This window comes from Aquarana catesbeiana, linkage group LG02 (genome assembly GCF_042186555.1).
Source record: "Aquarana catesbeiana isolate 2022-GZ linkage group LG02, ASM4218655v1, whole genome shotgun sequence".
Lineage (NCBI taxonomy): Eukaryota > Metazoa > Chordata > Amphibia > Anura > Ranidae > Aquarana > Aquarana catesbeiana.
Genome location: NC_133325.1, coordinates 276,521,443 through 276,544,790, shown reverse-complemented (window position 1 = coordinate 276,544,790; position 23,348 = coordinate 276,521,443). Strand labels below are relative to the sequence as shown.

The following is a 23,348-nucleotide window of genomic DNA, read 5'->3' as shown; positions in this document are numbered from 1 at the left end:
ATTCCTTTATTCAGTATTTATAGCTTTCATAGGATGTGGCACACTTATACTTAGGTGTTTGATTGCCCCCTGAGAGCAATGCAATCAACCCAATCCCAACCCTAATTTACAATTTCCTTCCCTTTTATATTAAAATGTTCATAAAAATGTGCTAAACTGAATAAAATACCCTTTTTTATTTGTTAAAAACTTTGGCATGCTTTGTACTAGAAATGTAATTTCAAAGCCATCATGAATGAGACAAATTATAGAATAAAATGTATACTTTGTATCTACAGTAACACTATTTTAAAAGCAACACTAATCAAAATGAAAAAATAAAATTTTTTCATTTTCATACTTATTTTTTGGAGTGCATAGAAATTTTTTTAAAAAATGCAAACGCATATTCCCAGAAAAAGACCCTGTTTATCATGAAAAAAAAAATATTTCTGTATTACTTTATTATCCTAAATTATGTAAAAACAGACTATACAGGACCATACTGGAATTGTAAAAATTGCTCAACAATTAAAGACAATAGTATTGATTACTTTACAGTCATATTGTAAAGGACATTTCACATTGTTTACTGAGCAAAAATCTAAATTATGTATATTAATGTTAAATGAGTACACAGTGAAAAGAAAGTACAAGGAGGTTTTAATATTATTTCAATACCTCTTAGACCCCTTTCACACTGAGGCAGTTTTCAGGCGTTTTGGCGCTAGAAATAGCACCTGTAAAGCACCTTAAAACTACCTCCCATTCACTTAAATGTGTGCTTTCACACTCGGGCAGTGCGCTTGCGGGAGGTTAGGAAAAGTCCTGCAAGCGGCATCTTTGGGGCAGCTTGGGAGCACTATAAATAGCGCTCCCAAAAAGCCCCTGCCCATTGAAATGAATGGGCAGAGCTTCCAAAGCCCCTTAAAAGCGATTTGAAAGTGCCGCAAAACTGGTCTTTTTTTGTTTTTTTCTTAAGGTCCCCTTGTCACGTGACCTAAACAAAATGGCCCGCTAGCACCCAAAAAGCACTGCAAAAGCGCCGCTAAAGCACCGCAAAAACAACCGGTGCTGTTTTAACGGCGCTTCAGCGTGAAAGTAGTTATATGGTTTATAATTATACAATTTGGTTATAGTTATATAGTTTGTTAAAACATTGTTTTGTTTATAGATATATAAAGAGATTTGGTAATATAGATAGTTAGGTACTCTTTCTAAATAGTTAGGCCTCATTCACAGAAAAACATGTGTTGGGACCCCAAAATACTTACAATTTTTTGTTTCTTTTTATTTAGGCAAATGTAAAATATAAAATATTACATAATAATATATCTTACATTCCACTTGCTGCCAGTAGCTTATCACCATCTTACTATGTTGCTGTGAATAGGCTTCAATTTGATCGGTTATTCAGAACATACACACCTGTCAGGGGAAGCACTTTCTGTTCTCTGCTCTTCATGTATACAGTGGGGAAAATAATTATTTTATCCCCTGCAGATTTTTTTACGTTTGCCCACTTACAAAGAATTGAAGGGTCTATAATTTTTTTAACATAGGTGTACTTTAATCGATAGAGGCAGAATATCAACCAAAAATCCAGAAACAACACATGATACAAATGTTATAAAATGAGTTGCATTTCAGTGAGTAAAATTAAGTATTTGATCCCTTACCAACCAACAATAATTCTGGCTCCCACAGACTGGCTACAGTATGTAGCACCCTCTACCAAATCTGGCCTTTATGGAAGAGTGGCAAGAAGAAAGCCATTGTTGAAAGAAAGCCATAAGAAATCCTGTTTGCAGTTTGGGAGAAGTCATGTGGGGGACACAGCAAACATGTGGAAGAAGGTGCTCTGGTCAGATGAGACCAAAATATTACTTTTTGGCCTAAAAGCAAAACGCTATGTGTGGCGGAACACTAACACTGCACATCACCCTGAACACACCATCCCCACCGTGAAACATGGTGGTGGCAGCATCATGTTGTGGGGATGCTTTTCTTCAGCAGGGACAGTGCAGTTGGTTACAGTTAATGGGAAGATGGATGGAGCCAAATAACAAAATACCAAATCTGCAAAAGACTTGAGACTGGGGCAGAGGTTCACCTTCCAGCAGGACACAGACCCTAAATCTAGAGCCAGAGCCACGATGGAATGGTTTAGATCTCAAAGCATATTCATGTGTTGAAATGGCCCAGTCAAAGTCCAGACCTAAATCCAATTAAGAATCTGTGGCAAGACATGAATATTGCTGTTCAGAAACTCTCCATCCAATCTGACAGAGCTTGAGCTATTTTGCAAAGAAGAATGGGCAAGAATTTCACTCTCTAGATGTGCAAAGATGGTAAAAACATACCAAAAAGACTTGCAGCTGTAATTGCAGTGAAAGGTGGTTCTACAAAGTATTGACTCGGGGGGGCTGAATACAAATGCACGCCACACTTTTCACATATTTATTTGAAAAAATGTTGAAAAACATTTATCATTTTCCTTCCACTTCACAATTATGCGCCACTTTGTGTTGGTCTATCACATAAAATCCCAATAAAATACATTTAAGTTTTCAGTTGTAACATCACAAAATGTGGAAAATTTTAAGGGGTATGAATACTTTTTCAAGGCACTGTAAAATACACCTATGATAAAAATTATAGACCCTTCAATTATTTGTAAGTGGGCAAACTTACAAAATCTGCAGGGGATCAAATAAATATTTTCCCCACTATAGCTCCATGTGATGTTTCAATTAGACAGCAACGGTCAGTAAGTGGACAACATCTGCTGGGCTTTGTATTAAATGTTTGTTTGTAAACTTGTAATACAGGCAATGAGAAAAAATAAAATTACCAATAAAACAATTATAGTTTCATTGTATTACCATGTCATAATACAGATCAAAACATTTCACATTTAAAAGGACTGATGTCAGAAAATGGTCATTCTAAATCAAAGAATTTCTTCTGTTTAATCTACTTTATAGTTAGTTTTTCCTCTCCGCCTCATTATACTTTATGACCGAACTTTTTCTAAGTTTTGAAGCACAGATTGATGCTGTAGTAGACTATCACTATGATTAACTGGTTCTTCGTTCATTACAAGCTGGTCAGTCCCTAAGGTAACAAAGCAGCTGCATTGCATTATATGCCATTATACTCCAACCATGCCTTCACAGCTGGGATGTGGTTTTTTTTTTTGCTACCATTTTATCTGCCCAACAAACTCTATTCTACTAGTACTGGGGAAAATTTATGAATATGTGTTATGACATATCTTATGCTAAATCAACCCTTTCCTTTGCCAACATTTACAGAAATGATTGCTAAATATAAACTATGCATCTTATAAGCAACTCATCAATGCTTCATTGGTGAATTCTATTCCCTGAGACCCAGTTATTCCACTATGGGGAAAGGATGAGGGTTGCTATCTTGCATCTCACACAGAATGGAGAAAGTGAAGCCTGATCATCCATTACAGCTCATATATAAAAGGTATCCCTGCCATACCTCCCAATGTTCTGAAATAGGAAAAAATGGACACTATGTAGCATGAAGTATGTAGGCAAAGGCCACACACCCATTTATATGGAATGGAGAATTAATATGCAATGAATTATTGGACACCACTCTGTTTCCTTTTTTATAATCTTTTCATATTGACAAATGCAATAGTTCAGGGATTGGATGAAAGTTCTCTTCCAGTATTTCTAATAAACAGTATATTTTAAGTTTTTCACATCAGGCCAAAAAGGAGGGACAACTAAGGGGGACAGAGGGACTTGGCCCCAAACGAGGGACAGTCCCTCCTAATTTTTGGCAGTTGAGAACATTGACCCCAGCACATCTTGTGATAGAGAAGCATCACTCATCTCTGCATACATCAGTACCCAGGGGAGTAGTTAGAAGTAAAAATGAAGACTCAACAGCTGATAAAAATGTAAATCTGCAGTAACTCAGTAACAGCTCTATATAATCTGCTTAAATTTCTAATTTTACAGAAAGGAAGAGTGTATTTGAAACAGCCAATGAAGCTAGTCACTATTCGTACATGCTTGGGGAATGGAAAAGCTGCCTTCAAAGTTTAGGAGATATCCGGGGTCACCCTAGGGTTTTTTGTCACCTATTTGTGGGATGCAACGTGTACCTTTGAACTCTTGTTGTAACCTGCTACTAGACAAAGGCGGTGCCTCATCTAACTTTTGCTACTTATTTGATCGTTGGGTTGTGGATGTAGAAATCCTTTTTTAACCCTTTCTAGTCTTTTGAGTTTAAACTCTTCTTCTGAGTCTCATTTGATCATGTTTTATTTTATTCAACAAAAATCTGTCGTGAGGTGTAGATAACCAAAAGTGTGAAATCTTTTTCTTTTACAACTTGTGAGGTCTAACACCCATGAACTGACTGGATCACATGATACACTGATGGGAATACCTGCCACCAATTACCATTTGTAAGATGTATCATGCCAGAGGCTCAAACTCTATCTCCATCAGTGATCATGATTGTATAAAACACAAAACAAAACATGCAAGTGTAAAATCCTGTATATTCTCTGTTAAATAAGTTATTCTTTGTTCAGTATTATGGCAAACATGCAGTTTCTTTTATTCTGAAATCTAGAAAGTTTAGGAATGTTTTCTTGCCATTGTATTTTTGAATGAAAACACCCAAGGATATAGACAGCTTCTCTTTCATTGGAGAGTTTGCAAAGTTATAAGGTACCCATAGACCTAGTATCTTTTGCCTGATCTAGTCAACCAAGGTACCAAACAGCAGGCACCCTAAGGTAACATATGATACTATTTAGAGTTATCAGATTGACAACAAAGTCCCTTCCCCTCAAGAAAAGCGAATTTCTCAACATTGTAAAGTGCTGCGCAAACTGTTGGTGCTCTATAAATCCTGTATTATAATAGAAAATAATTTCCTTTTGTGCAAACAATAGACCTACCACCACCCTGACACTATGATATGTTAGGTGCTTGAGCAGGATATCACCAGGCCCCAACATTGCCACTGAGAGGCACTGAAGGCATGCTTTTGCCAATGCAAATAACTTTCAAAAATTCAGATATTGCATAAGATCATTGGGGACTGTGTTTGCACTTAAGACTATAATACTGGTTATAGAGTTAGAAAATATTTAGATGGGCATTCGGGATCTGACCATCACACAATGAAGGTGCAGCAATTGCCCTAAACAAGAATGCTCAATTACACAAGCAGATCTGTTTGAGCAACGTTAAGGTACAAGTGTGTATAGGATGTATAGGATCCCACTCTGAAGACAGTACTTTTGCCAGAATATTTTGGGGAAAAAAAAATTATAACTGTTGGATATATTCTATCCAGTCGCTTTATCCCCTGAGAACTGTCGTTTCAGACAATCTAGACATTATCCAGATAATATAGGAACAGTTAAATTGGGAAATTGCCATCTATTGTCTATAGGCATCTTAATGGAACAATAAAGGTGTCGCTTGGCACCTTTCCTGACCACACATTTACTGGTTATTTAATGAGAGTTCAAAATGTGGTGTGTAGTAACTCACAACAATCAATCAGAATTTACTTTCCCAAAGACAGGTCAGCACAAGCGGGATACTCACTGAATGATATGGAGATAAGTCTATTTTTTGTGTTCATTTTCTAAAGCTTTATTACATAACCCAGCTAACATGTAGGAGAAGTACCTTGTTTTGGGATGCTTTTTATGTTGGAAGATTAGGTGGTGTAGCTGGAGACACTGCCATCTGCAGCTCAGGTGCAATGAAAATCCATTTTCAGAACTGTTAAATGCAAAATAGAATACCACATATCCAAATCTTTTGTACAAGGTTTGTATTTTAAAATTGTGACTTTATCTAGTTTGGCAATTCGTTTTTTTTTTTTTTTAACTAAATTGTTTATTCTGTGACTCTCTAAACTCAGTAGTGCTAAATGTAGTTGATATATTGTATATCATGTCTTTATTTGTTTTTCTTTTGTTTGCAGATGGTCATAGCAAAGACGAATGGATGGTGTCCAAAATCCTGGAGCGGCGTTTCTTTCCAGCATATCTTACAAGTGTAGCTTGGGAAGGTTTCAACTTTGTAGGGCATGAGATAAAAATAGTAGAATCCACAGACCTTTTTGGTGCAACTGTGTGGCCCTCAGTAAGTATCAAACATTTATAAGGTCAGTCAATATATAAGTTTAATTAAAATTTTGGGTGGAGACAGACTGGTTGAATCAACCAGTGTCTTCTTGTATGCATTGTAGAATCCACAACAAAAAAAATGCACTGTAAGAACTGTAACAAAAGTATAGTGCCTATAGCATATAGCATGTGCTGAGAGTTCAGATAATACTTACCTGAGCTTCAGATCTTTGTACCATGCTGCTGACATTGACGCCAGTACTTTACACATAGTAGTTGGGCTTAAGATCACCCTGCCCGGCAGTAAGTGCATAGACCGGACCTGGTTATCTTTTAATTATGCAGACAATCCTGTGAAATTCGGGACAGTTGGGAGATATGAAGATGTCATCTTCATGTAGCCCACAATTTAGATTCTAGACAGATAATGAAAAAAAAGACTACTAAGTGTACTTATTTCACACCTCAACTTTATTGCCTGGACTCATAGTAAATAACTTTTCTTTTTTTTTTTTTACAAAAACAAGGGTGTAAACAAGATATACACAATGCATCAATAGAAGTGGCGGCTGGTGCTCAAAATTTTTTGGGGGGAGCAAACAAACTGAAAAATTCTGAAAAAAACCCCATCAATTGCAGCCTCTGTGCCATCAAATGCATCCACTGTGCCCATAAAAAGCAGCCACTGTGCCATCAAACGCAGCCACTGTGCCATCAAACGCAGCCACTGTGCCATCAAATGCAGCCACTGTGCCATAAAAAGCAGCCACTGTGCCCATCAAACGCAGCCACTGTGCCATCAAATGCAGCCACTGTGCCATCAATGCAGCCACTGTGCCCATAAAAAAGCAGCCACTTTGCCCATCAAACGCAGCCACTGTGCCATCAAACGCAGCCACTGTGCTATCAAGCGCAGCCACTGTGCCCATCAAACACAGCCACTGTGCCATATCAAATGCTCCCAATGTGTCATCAAATGCTGCCACTGTGCCATATCAAATGTTATCAGTCAAACACTATGAAGTACATAATGTACAGCACAATGTACTAAGTGCAACATTACACTACGGAGTATATAACATACAGCACAGTATACTGAGTGCAAAATACAGTATATAATATACAGCACAATGTAATGAGTTAAACACAATTGAGTATATAATGTACAGCACAGTGTGGTTTACTGTGTAAGAATGTGTAGAATGTACAAGTGAAGTAAGCTTTCTGTTAACAACAAACAGGTTCCTGATGTTTAATTCATATTTGATCCCATTTTGTTTAAAACCATATGCATATAAAATGAGGGTTTTGCACCATAATTCTTCTATATTGAAATAATCAAAAATGAGAAGAGCAGAGCTGTTCTGTGTCCTGTAAAACAATACATTCATTACTTAGTAAATGATCGCTCTCCAGAACTTCAAAGCTAGCTTTAAGCTGCAGTTAAATCCCAGCACTGACCTGACACTGAGCAGAACACCAGCCAGACTGTAAACTTGCAGATCCTCATACTATGACCAGATTGCAACAGTTTAGTAATCAAACTGTTTACAGAGGCACTGTATGTAGTTGGGAGATGAGTGCTTTATTGTGTTTACACAAGCGCAATACTCAAGACCCAAACCAATCCCAACACTTCAAACTCAGTCGCTAAACCAAATGGCCATGTTCCAGGTATAAAGCTATCAATTCCTCCCCTACAAAAATGTTCTCATGCAGTAACATAACTAGATCATATTTCACGTTTTTTTGATACTAACTGCTGGTGAACAAAGCCATTTTATTTCAGACAGATAGGGCACCCTTTGGTCTTCTAACTGGTGTCAAACAAAACTGTACCCATCTGTATCTCTAACAAAACTAAAGAATGCAAACAGCTTTTACAAGTGTGTAACACCGTCAATTTGCAAGCCAAAATGTAAAGTGCACATTTCACCATTCTACACAGCAATGCCTGTTAATGAAGACATGATTAGGGTTGCTCTTTGTTTGTATTACCTCATTAAATGTTCCCCTGCAGTGGCGGCCCGTCCATTCCTTCCTGGTTTTCTCGTGTGTTCAGTGGAGAGGGAAGGGGCCTCCCCTCTCCACTGAACACAAGGGGATTAGTCACAGCGGCCATCTTTTTGTAGCCTGCCGGCGCCAGAAGTGACTTTGTTCTCACACTGAGACAAAGCGGCAGGGCGGATGCTGGTTGGCGCGATCGATTGCACCGCAAAGCATCTCTAAACCCCGCCAATGAAGCACCACGTCTGCAGTCTCGTGATTGCATTGATGTGCGCTTCTCATAGTGCACTGTGTCCGGCGCCCGAACACAGTGCACTTAGTTATAGGACATTTTTTTTTTTTCTTAAAGGGGCCGTTTAAAAAAAAATTTTTTTTTGTGACTGCAGCGGGGGGGGGGGGGGGGGGGGGGGGGGGGGGGGGGGGGGGGGGGGGGGGGGGGGGTTGGCTGGTGGGGCGGCGCCCAGGCGCTCCCAATGGATGGCTCGCCACTGATCAATAGAATCAACACGGAATACCGCCATCAGAAGTTCTCAAAAGACTCACATAGAACAAGTGCACATAACATCATAGTTATACCATATTGTGGACATAACATGAAAAGCCCAGATCATCTGCCCCATCATTTGCCCCTATGTTAGCCAGCTAATCAGAGGTCCATGGGTACCATACTTTGTCAAACTTCCATGGGATCCCCGGTTAATATACGTAATTTTGTACATAGGGAGGGCAGCATCCACCATAGCCTACCAGGAGGATAGTACAGGGGGAGATGGGGACAACCATTTCATCAAACTGTCTTTTTTCACTTAATAGAGGATATGCTATCAATAACTTAGTATGGTGAGATCTCTGTTCGTCATTTGTGATACCCAATAGTGCCAAAGATGGGGTGATTGGGAGAGCCAGCTGTAATTTCACATTCAACACCTCAAAATACCTTTATATTGTAAAGAGCTGCGTAAACTGTGGTGCTATATAAATCCTGTATAATATTATTAATAATACCTCCGCCCAAAACTTTGTAACATAGGAACATTCCCAGAACATGTGAAGGTAGGAACCAGGACATTATTTACATCAAGGGCATACAGGATCCCTCATAGTAAACAACTTATTTGCCCTATAAACCATATCTTTGTCTCTAAATCAAAATTCCTTGTATGGGGGATGCATTAAAGTGGTATCAAACCCAAAAGCAAACATATATTATAATGCAGTTTATCAATTCTAATTGCCGCGTACACACGACCAGACTTTATGGCATACTTTGCTCGGCGGACTTTTCGACGGACTTTACGACGGACTTTCCGAATGAACGGACTTGCCCACACACGATCAACCAAAGTCCGGAGGATTCTTACGTGATGACGTACGACCGGACTAAAAACAAGGAAGTTCATAGCCAGTAGCCAATAGCTGCCCTAGCGTCGGTTTCTGTCCGTCGGACTAGCATACAGACAAGCGGACTTTTCGACCGGACTCAAGTCCGTCAGATAGATTTGAAACATGTTTCAAATCTAAGTCCGTTGTCAAACTTTTGAGAAAACAAAGTCCGCTGGAGCCCACACACGATCGAATTGTCCGACGAAATCCGGTACCGCCGGACCAAGTATGCTGTAAAGTCCGATCATGTGTACGCGGCATTAGATGCGAAGGCTACAGTTTTCTTTTTTTAGGCTTTCTTTCCTTTATTTTCACCTGGCATTTTGGCCAGTAAGTCTGTTGTTTAGAACAAGCTCTTCTGCAAAGGTAGCAGTTAGACGGTTCACCACTGACAGGGTGCTTACAATGGTCAGATTCTATTTATCTATATAAAACCTTTATTCCAAAATCAAAAAAAACTATTTGCTGTAACTGCTTATAAAGTGTTTGCTGGAGTTCAGCTTCATTTGTTAATTATTTAAATCTACTAGTGCATCTAACACTACCCTTCTCCCAGATTAACATGCTGCTGTCCAAAGGTGTCTCTGCTACTCCTTTGTTTCAGAGTGTAGGCACCCTAATGCAGGAGGTGTGTTACTGGCAGGATCACCAGGTAAAAAACAGAGTATTCCTAAGGTATATTGCCTTCCTCTTTTCTTTCCTGGGGGATTGATTTACTAAAGGCAAATGGGCTGTTCAGTTTCGAAGGGCAAATTTCACTTGCAAAGAATAACTAATCAATGCAAAGAAAAACACAGCATTTTTACTTGCTATTGTTACTTCACTTTTTGGATTTAATCTGATTTAATAATATTGAAAAGAGTACAGAGTACAAAGAGAAAACAGGGGATTGAATCACAGACAAGTTACAATATATGTATAGGTTTACAAAACAGTTAGGTCCATAGAGGGTGTGTAAACATACACACATATACATAAAGATCAGCAAAGTCAATGCAGCAAATATTCCCTTCACATACAAAATCTCACAAAAGTGAGTACACCCCTCACATTTTTGTAAATACCGTATTTAATTTTATCTTTTAATGTGACAACACTGAAGAAATGACACTTTGCTATAATGTAAAGTAGTGAGTGCACAGCTTGTATAACAGTGTCAATTTGCCATCCTCTCAAAATAACTCAACACACAGCCATTAATGTCTAAACCGCTGGCAACAAAAGTAAGTACACCCCTAAGTGAAAATGTCCAAATTGGGCCCAATTAGCCTTTTTCCCTCCTCGCTGTCATGTGACTCGTCTCAGGTGTGAATGGGGAGCAGCGTGTGTTAAATTTGGTGTTATCACTCTCACTCTCTCATACTGGTCACTGGAAGTTTAACACGGCACCTCATATCAAGGAACTCTCTGAGTATCTGAAAAAAAGAATTGTTTCTCTGCATAAAGATGGCCTAGGCTATAAAAAAAGGTTGCCAAGACCCTGAAACTGAGCTGCAGCACAGTGGCCAAGACCTTACAGCGGTTTAACAGGACAGGTTACACTCAGAACAGGCCTCGCCATAGTCGACCAAAGAAGTTGAGTGCATGTTCTCAGCATCATACTGTAGTAGAATTTCATATTAACTATTATATATTTTATGTATTCATATTAATTTGCATATGTTTTTTTTGATAATAAAATTATTATTCATATTAGTATTATTATATAGTAGTGGTCTTATCAATATTATTATTCAATAAGTAAAGCAATAGTTATTCATCTTTATTAATGTATACTATGTTATTCCATAGATATAGAAAGTCTTCATTTTTAAATGTTGAACATTAGACCTCTCTGCTTCTTTATGATATTTTTATAAGATAGTTTACTGGGTGAAAGTTCATTAGGAAACTTCATAGTTTTAAATTCACTAATTAGAAGAAGAGAAAACTTTTGACAGCAGTTGAATTACAACCTGATAAGATAAAAACATCTTATACAGGTGGTTTAGAATAATTATGTGGAATATGGGAAAGTTATGTACAGTACATTAATTAAGTTTTGCAGGGTCAAACAAAGGTCTGCTTGTGCCTAATTAAAACTGTTAAAATACATACATATAGGATTATATAGTGAGACATATAACACATGAGGTGGGGTTATTGAAAGTTCATTCTCCCAAAGTCCGTAAATCTGTTATCTTTGAAGTTGGTGAAGTCTTATCAGGATGAGGAGGGTTTGATTTAACACAGCTGGGTGCCATATTGTCTCTACACAGGTGTTTTTAATTGAACAAAACCAGTTATAAATTTTAATAAACCTGTAGGAATTCTGGAATAATTAAGTTTGTCTGGTTGTATGACAGGTGTCAGATTTATGGTTAGTTACCTTGACGTAGATCTTAGCAACCAATCATGTTGTACCTAATATGCTTGCATTGTAAGAAACTGTATAAATTAGACCTGCATCTTGTGATACTTTGAACATAATCCTGTATGTTCCCAGCTGTTAATAAACCTGCATCACTGAGGTCCTGCCTGGTTCTGATACGTTATTATTCTACTTAATTTGGTGGCCGTACAGGGACAGCATCACCTCAACTCGTTCTTGCCTAACTCCATGCTGGTGAGGCACTAAGCTCAACACAATATTGCGCAATTTATATCAGGTTAGCAGACACCTATTATTGAAAGTTCTGCATTGTGTTGTGCCGTGTTTTGCTAGCGCTAGGAGGGGCAGGTGGTTGTTGTTGGGGTATCGCTGTCCAACAGGCAGATCTTTGTGATGGCAGGTTGGGTTTTTTGCCTTAAAGTGCATTGTACAGGATGAGATACCCTGAGTGAAATTTTTCAATTTTTTTTCCGAAGGGTACCCCTGTAGAGGGTTAGCTACTCTCTGTGTGAACCTACCTTTACCATGCTTGTTGGTATCCTAGGACTGAGTAAATCGGTCTGGAAGAGGTTTATTTTGATTGGTATCCTAGACCTACAAGAGGTCTGGACGAGGTTTTGGGGTAAATTTTTTGACCCCTGGAGAACCTACCTTAACATGCATCTTGGTATCCTAGACTGAGTAAATTGGTCTGGAAGAGTTTATTTTTGATTGGTATCGTAGACCTACAAGAGGTCTGGACAAGGTTTTGGGGGTACATTTTTGACCTGAATTGGTATCCTACAACTGTTAAGTCCATTTTGGAAGAGGTTCTTGAGTTGCCTAAATTTACATGCATGTAGGAATCTTGGATTGGCAATCAATCTGGAGGAGGCTTTGGGGTTATCAGACCCCTGGAAAGCCTAAGTAAAAAAAAGAAGTATGCAACTGATGCTGAATTCTGCATAGTGTATGATGAATATGGAAAATGGTATGTGTGACAGATCTAGCCGGGAGAGGGGACTGAATGCTAGCCTCTTGCCGATCGATCGTGGGCCCTGGCATTTGGGGGAAAGGTGCTCTTTGTGAGCTGTATGCCTGGGGACCCTTGAGGTGGTATTACTGTGGATTTGGGTCCTGGTCCCCCAGGACACACAGGACTCTGGGGACCCTGGATTTGCCATATTAGAAATAGTGGCTGAATCATAATGCTGGGACAAATACTGTTAGGAGATGCTGATGTCAATTCCAGCCACCTGTCTGTTGCCTGCTAGAATGTGTATTGTAAATAAGTCTCTAGTATGGGATCTAAGAGTCATTAGATCCCCATTGTTGTTTGTGTTAATTAACTCTGCTATTGTGATAATGTTGATTGGGTTTTCTGAGCTACGAGACGGCCAGTCTGGCCTAAAGGTCATGTCTGAGTCATCTAGGCTGTCTAAAGGGATTAGTTTAAGTAGCCCATGTTAATTAGGTTTCTGGTCATAGGTGTATGTTCAGAGTAATATGAGCCGGAGGTACGCACCTCCTCTTTATTGTATAAAAGAGCCTGTATTTTTCAATAAAAGAGATTCCTGGTTGAACTTACATACAGCCTGCCTGGTGTTTGTTCTGAGCTACACAACTGGATTAGAACGGCACATAGCTGTAGTTCTAGTCCCGGAGCATCGAATGACCGAACCATCAGATGTTGTGATCTGCAATCTGATTCTATAGCAGCAGAGGAGTGTCGGGAGAGTGGAATCGAGCGAGCAAGGGGCTCGTTACAATATGTATCTGCCATACAATACAATTAGAACTTTCTGTTTCATATCTTTGATTTTGTGACACTTGTTATTAGTATTTGATAGAGGATTTATATTTATATGAGTTAAATGTGTTGTTGTGTGTGTGTGTGTGTGTGTGTGTGTGTGTTTCTTGTATGAGGTGTAAATGAATCCCTATGTGAATGATTGTATGTGACTTTCATGGAGAGGGCTAGGGATTAATACATTTATGGTGACTGATTGACCTTAGCGTCAAAGTTCAAATGTTATTGGCAGTGAGTGAGGTATGTGTGTGGAAGGCACGATTCATTAATCTTTTTTATATTCTTTTGAATATGTACCTCAGCTAGATAGCTCCTTGAATGGGCTGAGGGAGTTAGAAATTAGTTAAACTGTAGAAAAAAGAGAGTTGTTTGTTTTAGGTAATTTACGACACAAAGTTCACCCATATTTTTGTATCTAGCGTACTGCTTCTGGAAGGAAAATGTATGTAGGTAATCATAGGATCTTACACTGAAAAGAGGGTTGTTTTGTTTTATAGTCATTAGCCCATTGAGAGATATTGGTTTCTTTATATGCAGCCACCTACCACAGCTTCTCCTATGCAGCTTCTTCCTGCTGCCCCCCTGTGTGCTCTCTAGCCCCCCTGTGCTTCTTTCCTGCCCCCCCCCACCGTTGTCCTAACAGCTCTGCACGGTTCCCCCCTCTCCCACCGGCTGCTGGGGATCTGTCAGGACAAAACCTTTTCTGAAAAGAGTGTCAGTGATTGTACCAATCAATGACTCTGTCTTTTCACAACTGAAACATAGAATACTGTGTTTCCTAATGGAAGATATTGTATTGATTTACCTGGTTGTATGAATTAATAAGCCAATGAGTTGTACCATTTATCATTTCTGTCATATTATATTATTAGCACTTTATTGTACCTAATTGTATTAAACTTTTATGCTCAACTAATAGAAACCTTTTTGACAAGGAAAACTGTGTTTCCTATGCTTCAGTTTGTGAATGAACGGAAACTCTGTACAGAGCTATTCCTAGCTATTCATTCTGTGCAGCTAAGGCTGCAGAGAAGGAGATTGAGGGATGTGTCCTTAATCTCCTTTCTCTGTCTCAAAGGTGAAACATCATAGGTCTGTTTAGACCCCCGGTATCTTACCAAAGCCCCAATGGGGCTCCTATAAAATTGTAAAAAAACATTTTAAAAAATATTGTAAAAAAAATGAATGAAACAAATGGTCGAAAAATGAAATAAAATAAAAATAAAAACCAGAGTCAGAACTACCACACAAACGTTGCACTTGCGTTCTGCCACCGGGTTTGAAGGAAGGGCCCCATCCATAGGTCAGGGGCCCTTCATGGTTTCTTGCATCGGGGCCCTGAAGGTTCTAGTTACGCCACTGTCCAGTAGCAAAACAGTCTGTGCTGTCTATTGGCGATATTATTCCTTTGGAGATTGTGATGATAGAATATATAGCAAGCTAACTGTGAGTTAGAAAGTATACTGCTAATACATTGTATTTAGCTTTATCTAAAGCTGGTATATTGCGATTCTAGGTTTACTAACATTTTGACATCAAAAGCTACCTATAAATAAGACTATCTATTTGGATTAAAAGAAATACTCATGAGTGCATTATGTTTTTAGATTTTTTTTTAAATATCATGTTTGCACCCTAATGTAAAAATAGGTGTTTCAGGCTTGTGAAATACTGTTCGGTATGTTTTTTAATATTTGATCAATATCTTCCAATATGTATTTGTGCTCTCTACAGGCACTTGTACTTTGTTACTTTTTGGAAAAACATGCAAAGCAATTGGGGTTAGAGGACAAACGCATCATTGAAATAGGATCTGGAACTGGGCTAGTTTCTGTAGTAGCTAGTTTACTGGGTAAGTACAATTTAATTTGTGGATCAGATTTATGCCATGATAAACTGCAGCAATCTGATTTTAAAAATCAGTTTGGCTTAATATGTTTCAATGGAATGATAAATTCTTACGGTGCCTTGAAAAAGTATTCATACCCCTTGAAATTTCCCATATTTTGTCATGTTACAACCAAAACGTGTAACGTGTAAAATGTATTTTATTGGGATTTTATGTGATAGAGCAAAACACAAATTGGTACATAATTGAAGGAAAATTCTAAATGTTTTTTTACAAATAAATATCTGAAAAGTGTGGAATGCATTTGTATTCCATTTATCATTTCCTTCCACTTCACAATTATGTGCCACTTTGTGTTGGTCTATCACATAAAATCCCAATAAAGTACATTTATGTTTTTGGTTGTAACATGGCAAAATGTGGAAAATTTCAAGGGGTATGAATACTTTTTCAAGGCACTGTACATGGCCTAAGCACGATATTGTAGACATATTATTGTATAAAGTACCCTCTAATAAATTCTTCATAGCGATTTAACCTAGAAGCCATTGGTAATGGCAGCCAAGCTCTTAACCTGTTGTTGATGTGTGAAGGTGAAGAGAGATCTCAGGATCAGTATCCATGTTGTAATAAGAGAAAACTGCTAGGAAAAGCATAAGCAGAAAATTACATTACATTCTACACACAGTCTACAAGACACAAATTAATGCAAGGTTCAGTACTAAAAAATGAAATAAATTTTTTTATAAGCAAGATAAAGGGAGAAGTATAACCACTGTCAGCTCATGTCATAGAGCCTCTCCAGACTCTGCAGGAATTCTGGCAATAATGTTGGAATCCAAGTGATGCCTGGAACAGCAGCAGGCTCAGCCTCTCAGCATTCCACTGAGAGCATGAGCCAGCCACTCTCGCCCCCTCCATAGCCCGGCGCTCCAGTGAGCACTGGAGGGGCAGTGCACAGAGCAGTGATTAACAGTCACAACTCTGTGCTCAGGTGAACCCAGGAACTGAGCGATCAGCGGTCTTTAATCACTCACTTCTCAGAGTAGAGGCGGCGAGGGACAGCTGCAGCATCGGATTGATGCTGCATCTACATAGGTGAGTAAAAAAGTTGGGTTTTTTTTCGAATCCCGCACATCTTTTTTTAAGGGAGTATCTGACCAGCACTGCAGCAAAGTAATATCAATAGATAAATAGAAAGTAGTAAAGGCACTCAGTTCTTGAGCATGAGTGTGTATCCAAACAAGAGGCATTTATTAGGTATAACTAGGGCCGGACTTACCATTGGGTTTGACTGGGGCTCAAGCCCATGGGCCCCCGCCCAATAGGGGGCCCCGTGGGCCCCATCCGAGTGTACTCTGCTATACTCGGCTAGTTCCACTCACAGTCACACGCCTAGTCCGCCCCTATGATGGACATAACACAGGGACTGGGCGCGACTGTGAGCGGCTACACTCGGCTATGTATGTATATCGGGGGCGCTCGGCTCTGCTCACAGTCACGCTCAGTCCTGCCATTGGACCTGTGTTATGTCTATCATAGGGCGGGTGAGCAGGACTGTGAGAGGAGCCGAGAAAGCCGACAGGAGCCGAGATACACAGAACCGGCTCTGTGTAACTTCAGTGACACTGACAAGTCACTGCAGTTTAACTGCAGCCTGGGCAAGGCTGCAAATGAGATGGACAAGGCTGCAGATGGACACTGATAAGGCTGCAGATGAGAGGCTGCAAGGCTGCAAATGACACTGACAAGGCTGTAAGGCTGCAATTGACACTGACAAGGCTGCAAGGCTGCAATTGACACTGACAAGTCTGCAAATGACACTGATAAGGCTACAAATGACACTGATAAGGCTGCAAGGCTGCAGATGACACTGACAAGGCTGCAATGTCACTGGGCAAGGCTGCAAATGACACTGACAAGACTGCAAATGACACTGGACAAGCATGCAGATGGATGCTGTGCAAGGCTGCGTTGATGAGCATTTAAATGTAAGTTTTTTCCTTACATAGTTTTTTTCCTTAAAATTCCTTAAACTCTTATCTTGAGGTTTCCTGATTAGTTTTTGGCAGTTACGTAGTGCCTCGTTTACTGCCGTTGGGAAACCTGTCTGCATTAGACAGTGATGTAATGGCGGACAAACGGTATCAGAGTGGTGTGCTTAAAAGTAAACTAAAGGTTTAAAGTAATGTATAGAAGGTAGGACCCGAAAATGACTCAAGCCCAGGGGGCCCCCACCACCCTAAGTCCTGCCCTGGGTATAACGTTTTGATGGATCGCAGTCTATTCTTGTCAAGGCCTTGACAAAGATGGACTGTAATCCATCATAACATTGGATAGAATAGATTCCTCCTGTTTGGACACATACTCCTCTTCAAGACTTGTGAGTGACACTACTACTTTCTATTTATCTACTGAACTTTTCTTTAGGCAGATATTGCCTCTCCCCTTAAATAGCAGCAATCGATTGGGAGAGGACTGATAGGGTAAGCTGTGTGTAAATCGGTTGACAAGAAACAAGCTGATAAGAGGAAAAAGCAGAGTGAGTAGAAGGCTGACTCCATCAGTCTGCTTTATCTTTTTCACTGTCAATTAAAAAGGCTATGATTGGGGAGAGGACACATTTGTATTCTTTAATGACCTATTCACACCAGGTTGTATTGTGGTAACACATGATTTTGAATAGGAAAAAATCACCCCTTTTTAACAATAGTTATACTACTGTATAATATACGATGTAGTTAGGGATATCTTCCAACTAATGTACAGCTTATATGCAAAATAAAGGTTTTCCAAAAAAAAAAATGATTATGTATAAAAAGAAGTGCACAAACTGAGTCTGTTTTTAAGTTTAATTTTTGATACTTATTCTCTTATTGCAGGAGCACAAGTCATAGCAACAGACCTGGAGGACCTGATTGGAAATCTGCAGTATAATGTTGTTCGAAATACAAAACTGAAATGCAAACATGTACCACAAGTTAAAGAGCTAACTTGGGGATCCAATCTGGAGGAGAAATTTCCTAAATCCTCCTCACACTTTGAATACATCCTTGCTGCAGACGTAGTGTACAACCACCCGTACCTGAATGAACTTCTTAAAACATTTGATCACTTGTGCCAAGAGAAGACCATTATCCTGTGGGCTATGAGATTCAGAAAAGAGAATACCCTTATACAAAACACATTTTTTCACAACTTTCAGAAAGAGTTTGACATGGAGGTTATCTATGATCTGCCAAGCCTAGGTATAAAACTTTACAAGGCAAGAAGAAGATGTACGTTTACTAAATCCCATGGATAGAAATAGGGCATTCTTAGGTATTAAACATTCATAAAATTATTTTTATCAACAAAATATATCAAGGAAATTATAAAAGATTAACTGTTCTTTTTCCAAAATAATAAAAGATTACACAGTTTGAAGTTGTAGTTTTGATAATGTTGCTATAATTTTATAAATAAAACTGAATTGGCGGAGGCTTCCCTGCATAAAAAATTACGGATTGAAAAATTCTGCATTGTTTGGGAATCTTTCATTTAAACCTTGGCCGTAGAAATTCAACAATCTGTAATGCAATGTTTTCAATATACCTAATGGTATCAACTCAGACTCGGATCCTCTCATTGATGCTTCGACTTAATTGCACCTATTAACCATTTGCTGACCGCCGCGCGCAGATTTACATCGGCAGAATGACACGGGTGCGCAAAAGGGCATACCCATACTTCCTTTCTTATTTCCCGCCTAGCGCGCGCACGCTGCCGGAGCGTGCCCATGGGTCCTGCGGACTCGATGTTCGCCGTTGGCCCACGATTACAAGAAGGAGAGGCAGAACGGGGAGATGTAAACAAGGCATTTCCCTGTTCTGCCTAGTGACATGACAGAGATCTACTGCTCCCAGTGATTGGGAACAGGGATCTCTATCATGTTCTAGTGAATCCCATCCCCCCCACAGTTAGAACACACTGAGGGAACACATTTTCACCCCTTGATCGCCCCCTAGTGTTTAACCCCTTCCCTGCCAGTGACATTTATACAGTAATCAGTGGCTATTTTTAGCTCTGATCGCTGTATAGATGTCAATGGTCCCAAAATAGTGTCAAAAGTGTCCGATCTGTCCGCCACAACGTCGCAGTCATGATAAAATCACAGATCGCCGCCATTACTAGTAAAAAAAAAAAATAATAAAAATGCCATAAGTCTATCCGCTATTTTGTAGACACTATAACTTTTGCGCAAATCAATCAATATAGACTTTTTTACCAAAAATATCTAGAAGAATACATATCGGCCTAAACTGTGGAAGAAATTTGTTTTTTTATATATTTTTTGAGGATATTTATTATAGCAAAAAGAAAAAAAATATTGCTTTTCTTTCAAAATTGTCGCTCTTTTTTTGTTTATAGCACAAAAAATAAAAACCGTAGAGGTGATCAAATACCACCAAAAGAAAGCTCTATTTGTGGGGAAAAAAAGGAGTTATGTTTGGCTACAACGACCACGCAATTGTCAGCTAACACGACGCAGTGCAGAATCGCAAAAAATGCTCTGGTCAGGAAGGGGGTAAATCCTTCCGGGGCTGAAGTGGTTAATCATAAAAATTGAGCCCCCCCCCCTCCTCTGCCTGCTATTAGTCTGACGACCATCCATTCCACTGTTTGTTCGTGTTCACCACTGGACCCAGTATTGTTAGGTCGCTCTCAACCTATACTAACATACTGTACATTGTTTTCCTGTATTGACTTATTGGCCAAATGCTGTGCCCATTCTTATTGTTAATCGAATAAAAGAATAAAAGTGAAATCAAAACTATATATTATAATTAGGACATACCTATATCAGTGATTTTATTTTTACTGGAAACTTGACAAACCCATTCTGGAAAAACACAGTGACCTATTGTAGTTTATTCAGTAAGTGTTTGTGTATGAGATGGTGCAACATGATAGGTTGGTCTAACAAACTGGAATATGAATTTGACAAGTATTTATTGTACATATTATATCTTGAAGTAAATTATCAATGATCCCTTGTTAAATGTAATTTTATATGCTAACATTTACATAACATAGCATAAGGCTATCATAAGAATTTACTGTGCAGGGAAATGCTACGCATGGCTCATACATTATATCCTTACTGTATATGTTATGCCACACATGCTCAGTGTTTACACTTGTTAAATTCTATATCCGTCACATACTATGAAGTAATATAAGCACCATTCCCCAGATAGAACTATCAATTTAAAATGTCATATGTAACTTTAGTTTCCCTTTCACACCCACCTAAGCTCAAGGGCTAATAGTCAGTACAGTATTTGCATAGTAGAATTTACCATACACAGTACAAAACAGCAGCAAGATATGGCAACCCATGGCAGTCAATTACATGAATTTTAGCAATGTCACGTAGTCTGGTGGTTTACTGACCAACATGTTCTATTTAGTACCATTTCTCTCCATCTAATAACAAAAAAAGCCTTGCTACTCTATTATGCATGGGTTGGAAAAATAAATGTTTAAACCATTGCTGTTATTTGTGTAAGCATAATGTGATGAAGGATAGGGGAAGTGCACAAAATTCTTGCTGTGTATTTTGTTTAACCACTTCAGCTCCGAAAGGTTTACCCCCCTTCATGACCGGACCATTTTTTATGATACGGCATTGTGTTATTTTAACTGACAATTGTGCGGTAGGACTTTAAACCTCTGAATCCTAACTTTTAAATCTCAGAATTTTGACTTTCAATATGAGAATGTCTGACTTTAAAACTTAGAATTCTGACTTTTATCCAGCATTCTGACTTTTGATCTCAGAAGTCTGTCTTTGAAACTCAGAATTATTACTTTTAATCTCAAAATTATGACTTTGAAACTCAGAATTCTGTTTAATACATTTTAGGATGACCCTAAGGCTCTTCCCCATTAAAGCACCACAAAGTGTTGTTTTTACATTTATAGATCAGGCAACTCTCCTCTAAGTGTCACTCCGAATTTGTTTTTATTTTGTCACCGAGGGCTAGGCTTCCAGGGCTAAATTTCACCTACCGTACATACCATACCCCTATCTAGCTTCCATGGGTTCAGGGCTAAGTCTCACCTGCGTACCATACCCCTGACCCACTTCCATGAGTTCAGGGCTAAGTTTCACTTGCATGCCATACCCCTGTCCAACTTCCATGAGTTCAAGGCTAAGTTTTACCTACATGCAATACCCCTATTCATCGTCCATGGGTTCAGGACTAAGTCTCACCTGAATACCATACCCTTGTCCAACTTCCTAGAGATCAGGGCTAAGTCTCACCTGCATGCCATAACCCTGTACAACTTCCATGGATTCAAGGCAAAGCCTCACCTGCATGCCATATACCTTACCCCTTCCATGAATTCACGGCATAGTCCCACCTGCATGCCATATCCCTTTCCAACTTCCATGAGTTCAAGGCTAAGTCTTATCTACATGCAATACCCCTATCCAACTTCCATAGGTTCAGGGCTAAGTCTCACCTGCATGCTATATCCCTGACCACTTTCATGAGTTCAGGGCGAAGTCTCCCCTGCATGCCATACCCAGGTCCAACTTCCTTAAGTTCAGGGCTAAGTCTCACCTGCATGCCATAACCCTGTGCAACTTCCATGGGTTCAGGGCAAAGCCTCACCTCTATGCCATATTCCTTACCATTTCCATGAGTTCAGGGTAAGGTCTCACCCACCTACCATACCCCTGACCAATTTCCATTAGTTCAGGGCTAAGTCTTTTTTCCTGGCTAGCTGGTAAGTGTACTGGGATTTTCTTTTTGTTTTCTTTATTCTGTGTACATCCCTTCCATGTGCACCTTACTCTAAAAACTAGTAAATTGAGGGGGTTGCCATTTTTGTTCGGGGCTAGTTTTCAATTACATGCCATACCCCTGTCAATGAGTGTGCCCTTTCTGGCCACTGACACACTCTTATTAGACAGGTAAAAGTATTTGGACAAATTTTGTTCCAAACTCTAGAAGGTGGAACCCATAGTAAAAAAGGAAAACCAGAATTACAGGGGAACACAAAAAAGTTTTTTTCTGACTAACAATAGTATTGGCAGGAGTTTGACTAACTTTAGTACCTGCCCTTTGGCAGGAGTTTTACATTTTAAGGACATAATTGGTAATTAAGTAGAGTTTAAATTACATTGCATTCAGAACTACATTATCTGCTCAGATCACAAGAAGAATGAATTAGCACAATAATACAGAACCCCTAGAAAACAAGGTGCAAAATATTTTATACATTCTATAAACCCAGCACACATTTTATTTACTAGGCATCACAGTTCTCACTGTCCAACATGTTGTGGAGGGATTTGTTTTACAAAACTGACGTGGTTGTAATCCATCCAGCTGGGTCATGTCTTGGGTGAAATGGATTCTGGTCAAAGTGAGGTCATTACTTGAATAGCGCTGTTTGACACTATATCCTGCTAGTCTGCTCAACAATCTGGCTGCATATTTTTAGCATTCTGATACCTAAAACATGTGTTCAGCTCATTAATGGTCATTGCCAGGGATACATATGTGTCTAGATTGTGGTTCAAAGAACTGGTCAACTGTTTGACCCATTACACAAGTTAGCACATATGAGGCAGATTTTATACTTTAATATGGATTTACATTCATCTGGAATTAATATAAATGTAATTTAATCAAAAATACATAAAACCCAAATATGAGCTAAAAACATTTATCCTAAAGATATAAATGCCATGTCAAATGAACATACAATGTTCTTATTATACATAATATAAGGTAAATCTCTGTTGATTACACTGCTGGTAAGATTC

General features: G+C 39.0%; 1 protein-coding gene across 4 annotated transcripts in view; it reads left to right on the top strand.

Annotated features, from left to right (window-relative positions):
* The window catches only part of LOC141127711 (protein-lysine methyltransferase METTL21E-like), a 32,202-nt gene extending 13,253 nt beyond the window's left edge, over nucleotides 1-18,949 (top strand). For all 4 annotated transcript variants that reach the window (XM_073614455.1, XM_073614454.1, XM_073614456.1 and 1 more), the window contains 3 exons: nucleotides 5,980-6,140; nucleotides 15,409-15,526; nucleotides 18,406-18,949. In XM_073614455.1, coding sequence (XP_073470556.1) covers nucleotides 6,003-6,140; nucleotides 15,409-15,526; nucleotides 18,406-18,827 — 678 coding nt within the window. In that variant the 5' untranslated portion in view covers nucleotides 5,980-6,002 and the 3' untranslated portion in view covers nucleotides 18,828-18,949. The remainder of the gene's footprint in view (nucleotides 1-5,979; nucleotides 6,141-15,408; nucleotides 15,527-18,405) is intronic.
* The last annotated feature ends 4,399 nt before the right edge of the window (nucleotides 18,950-23,348 follow it).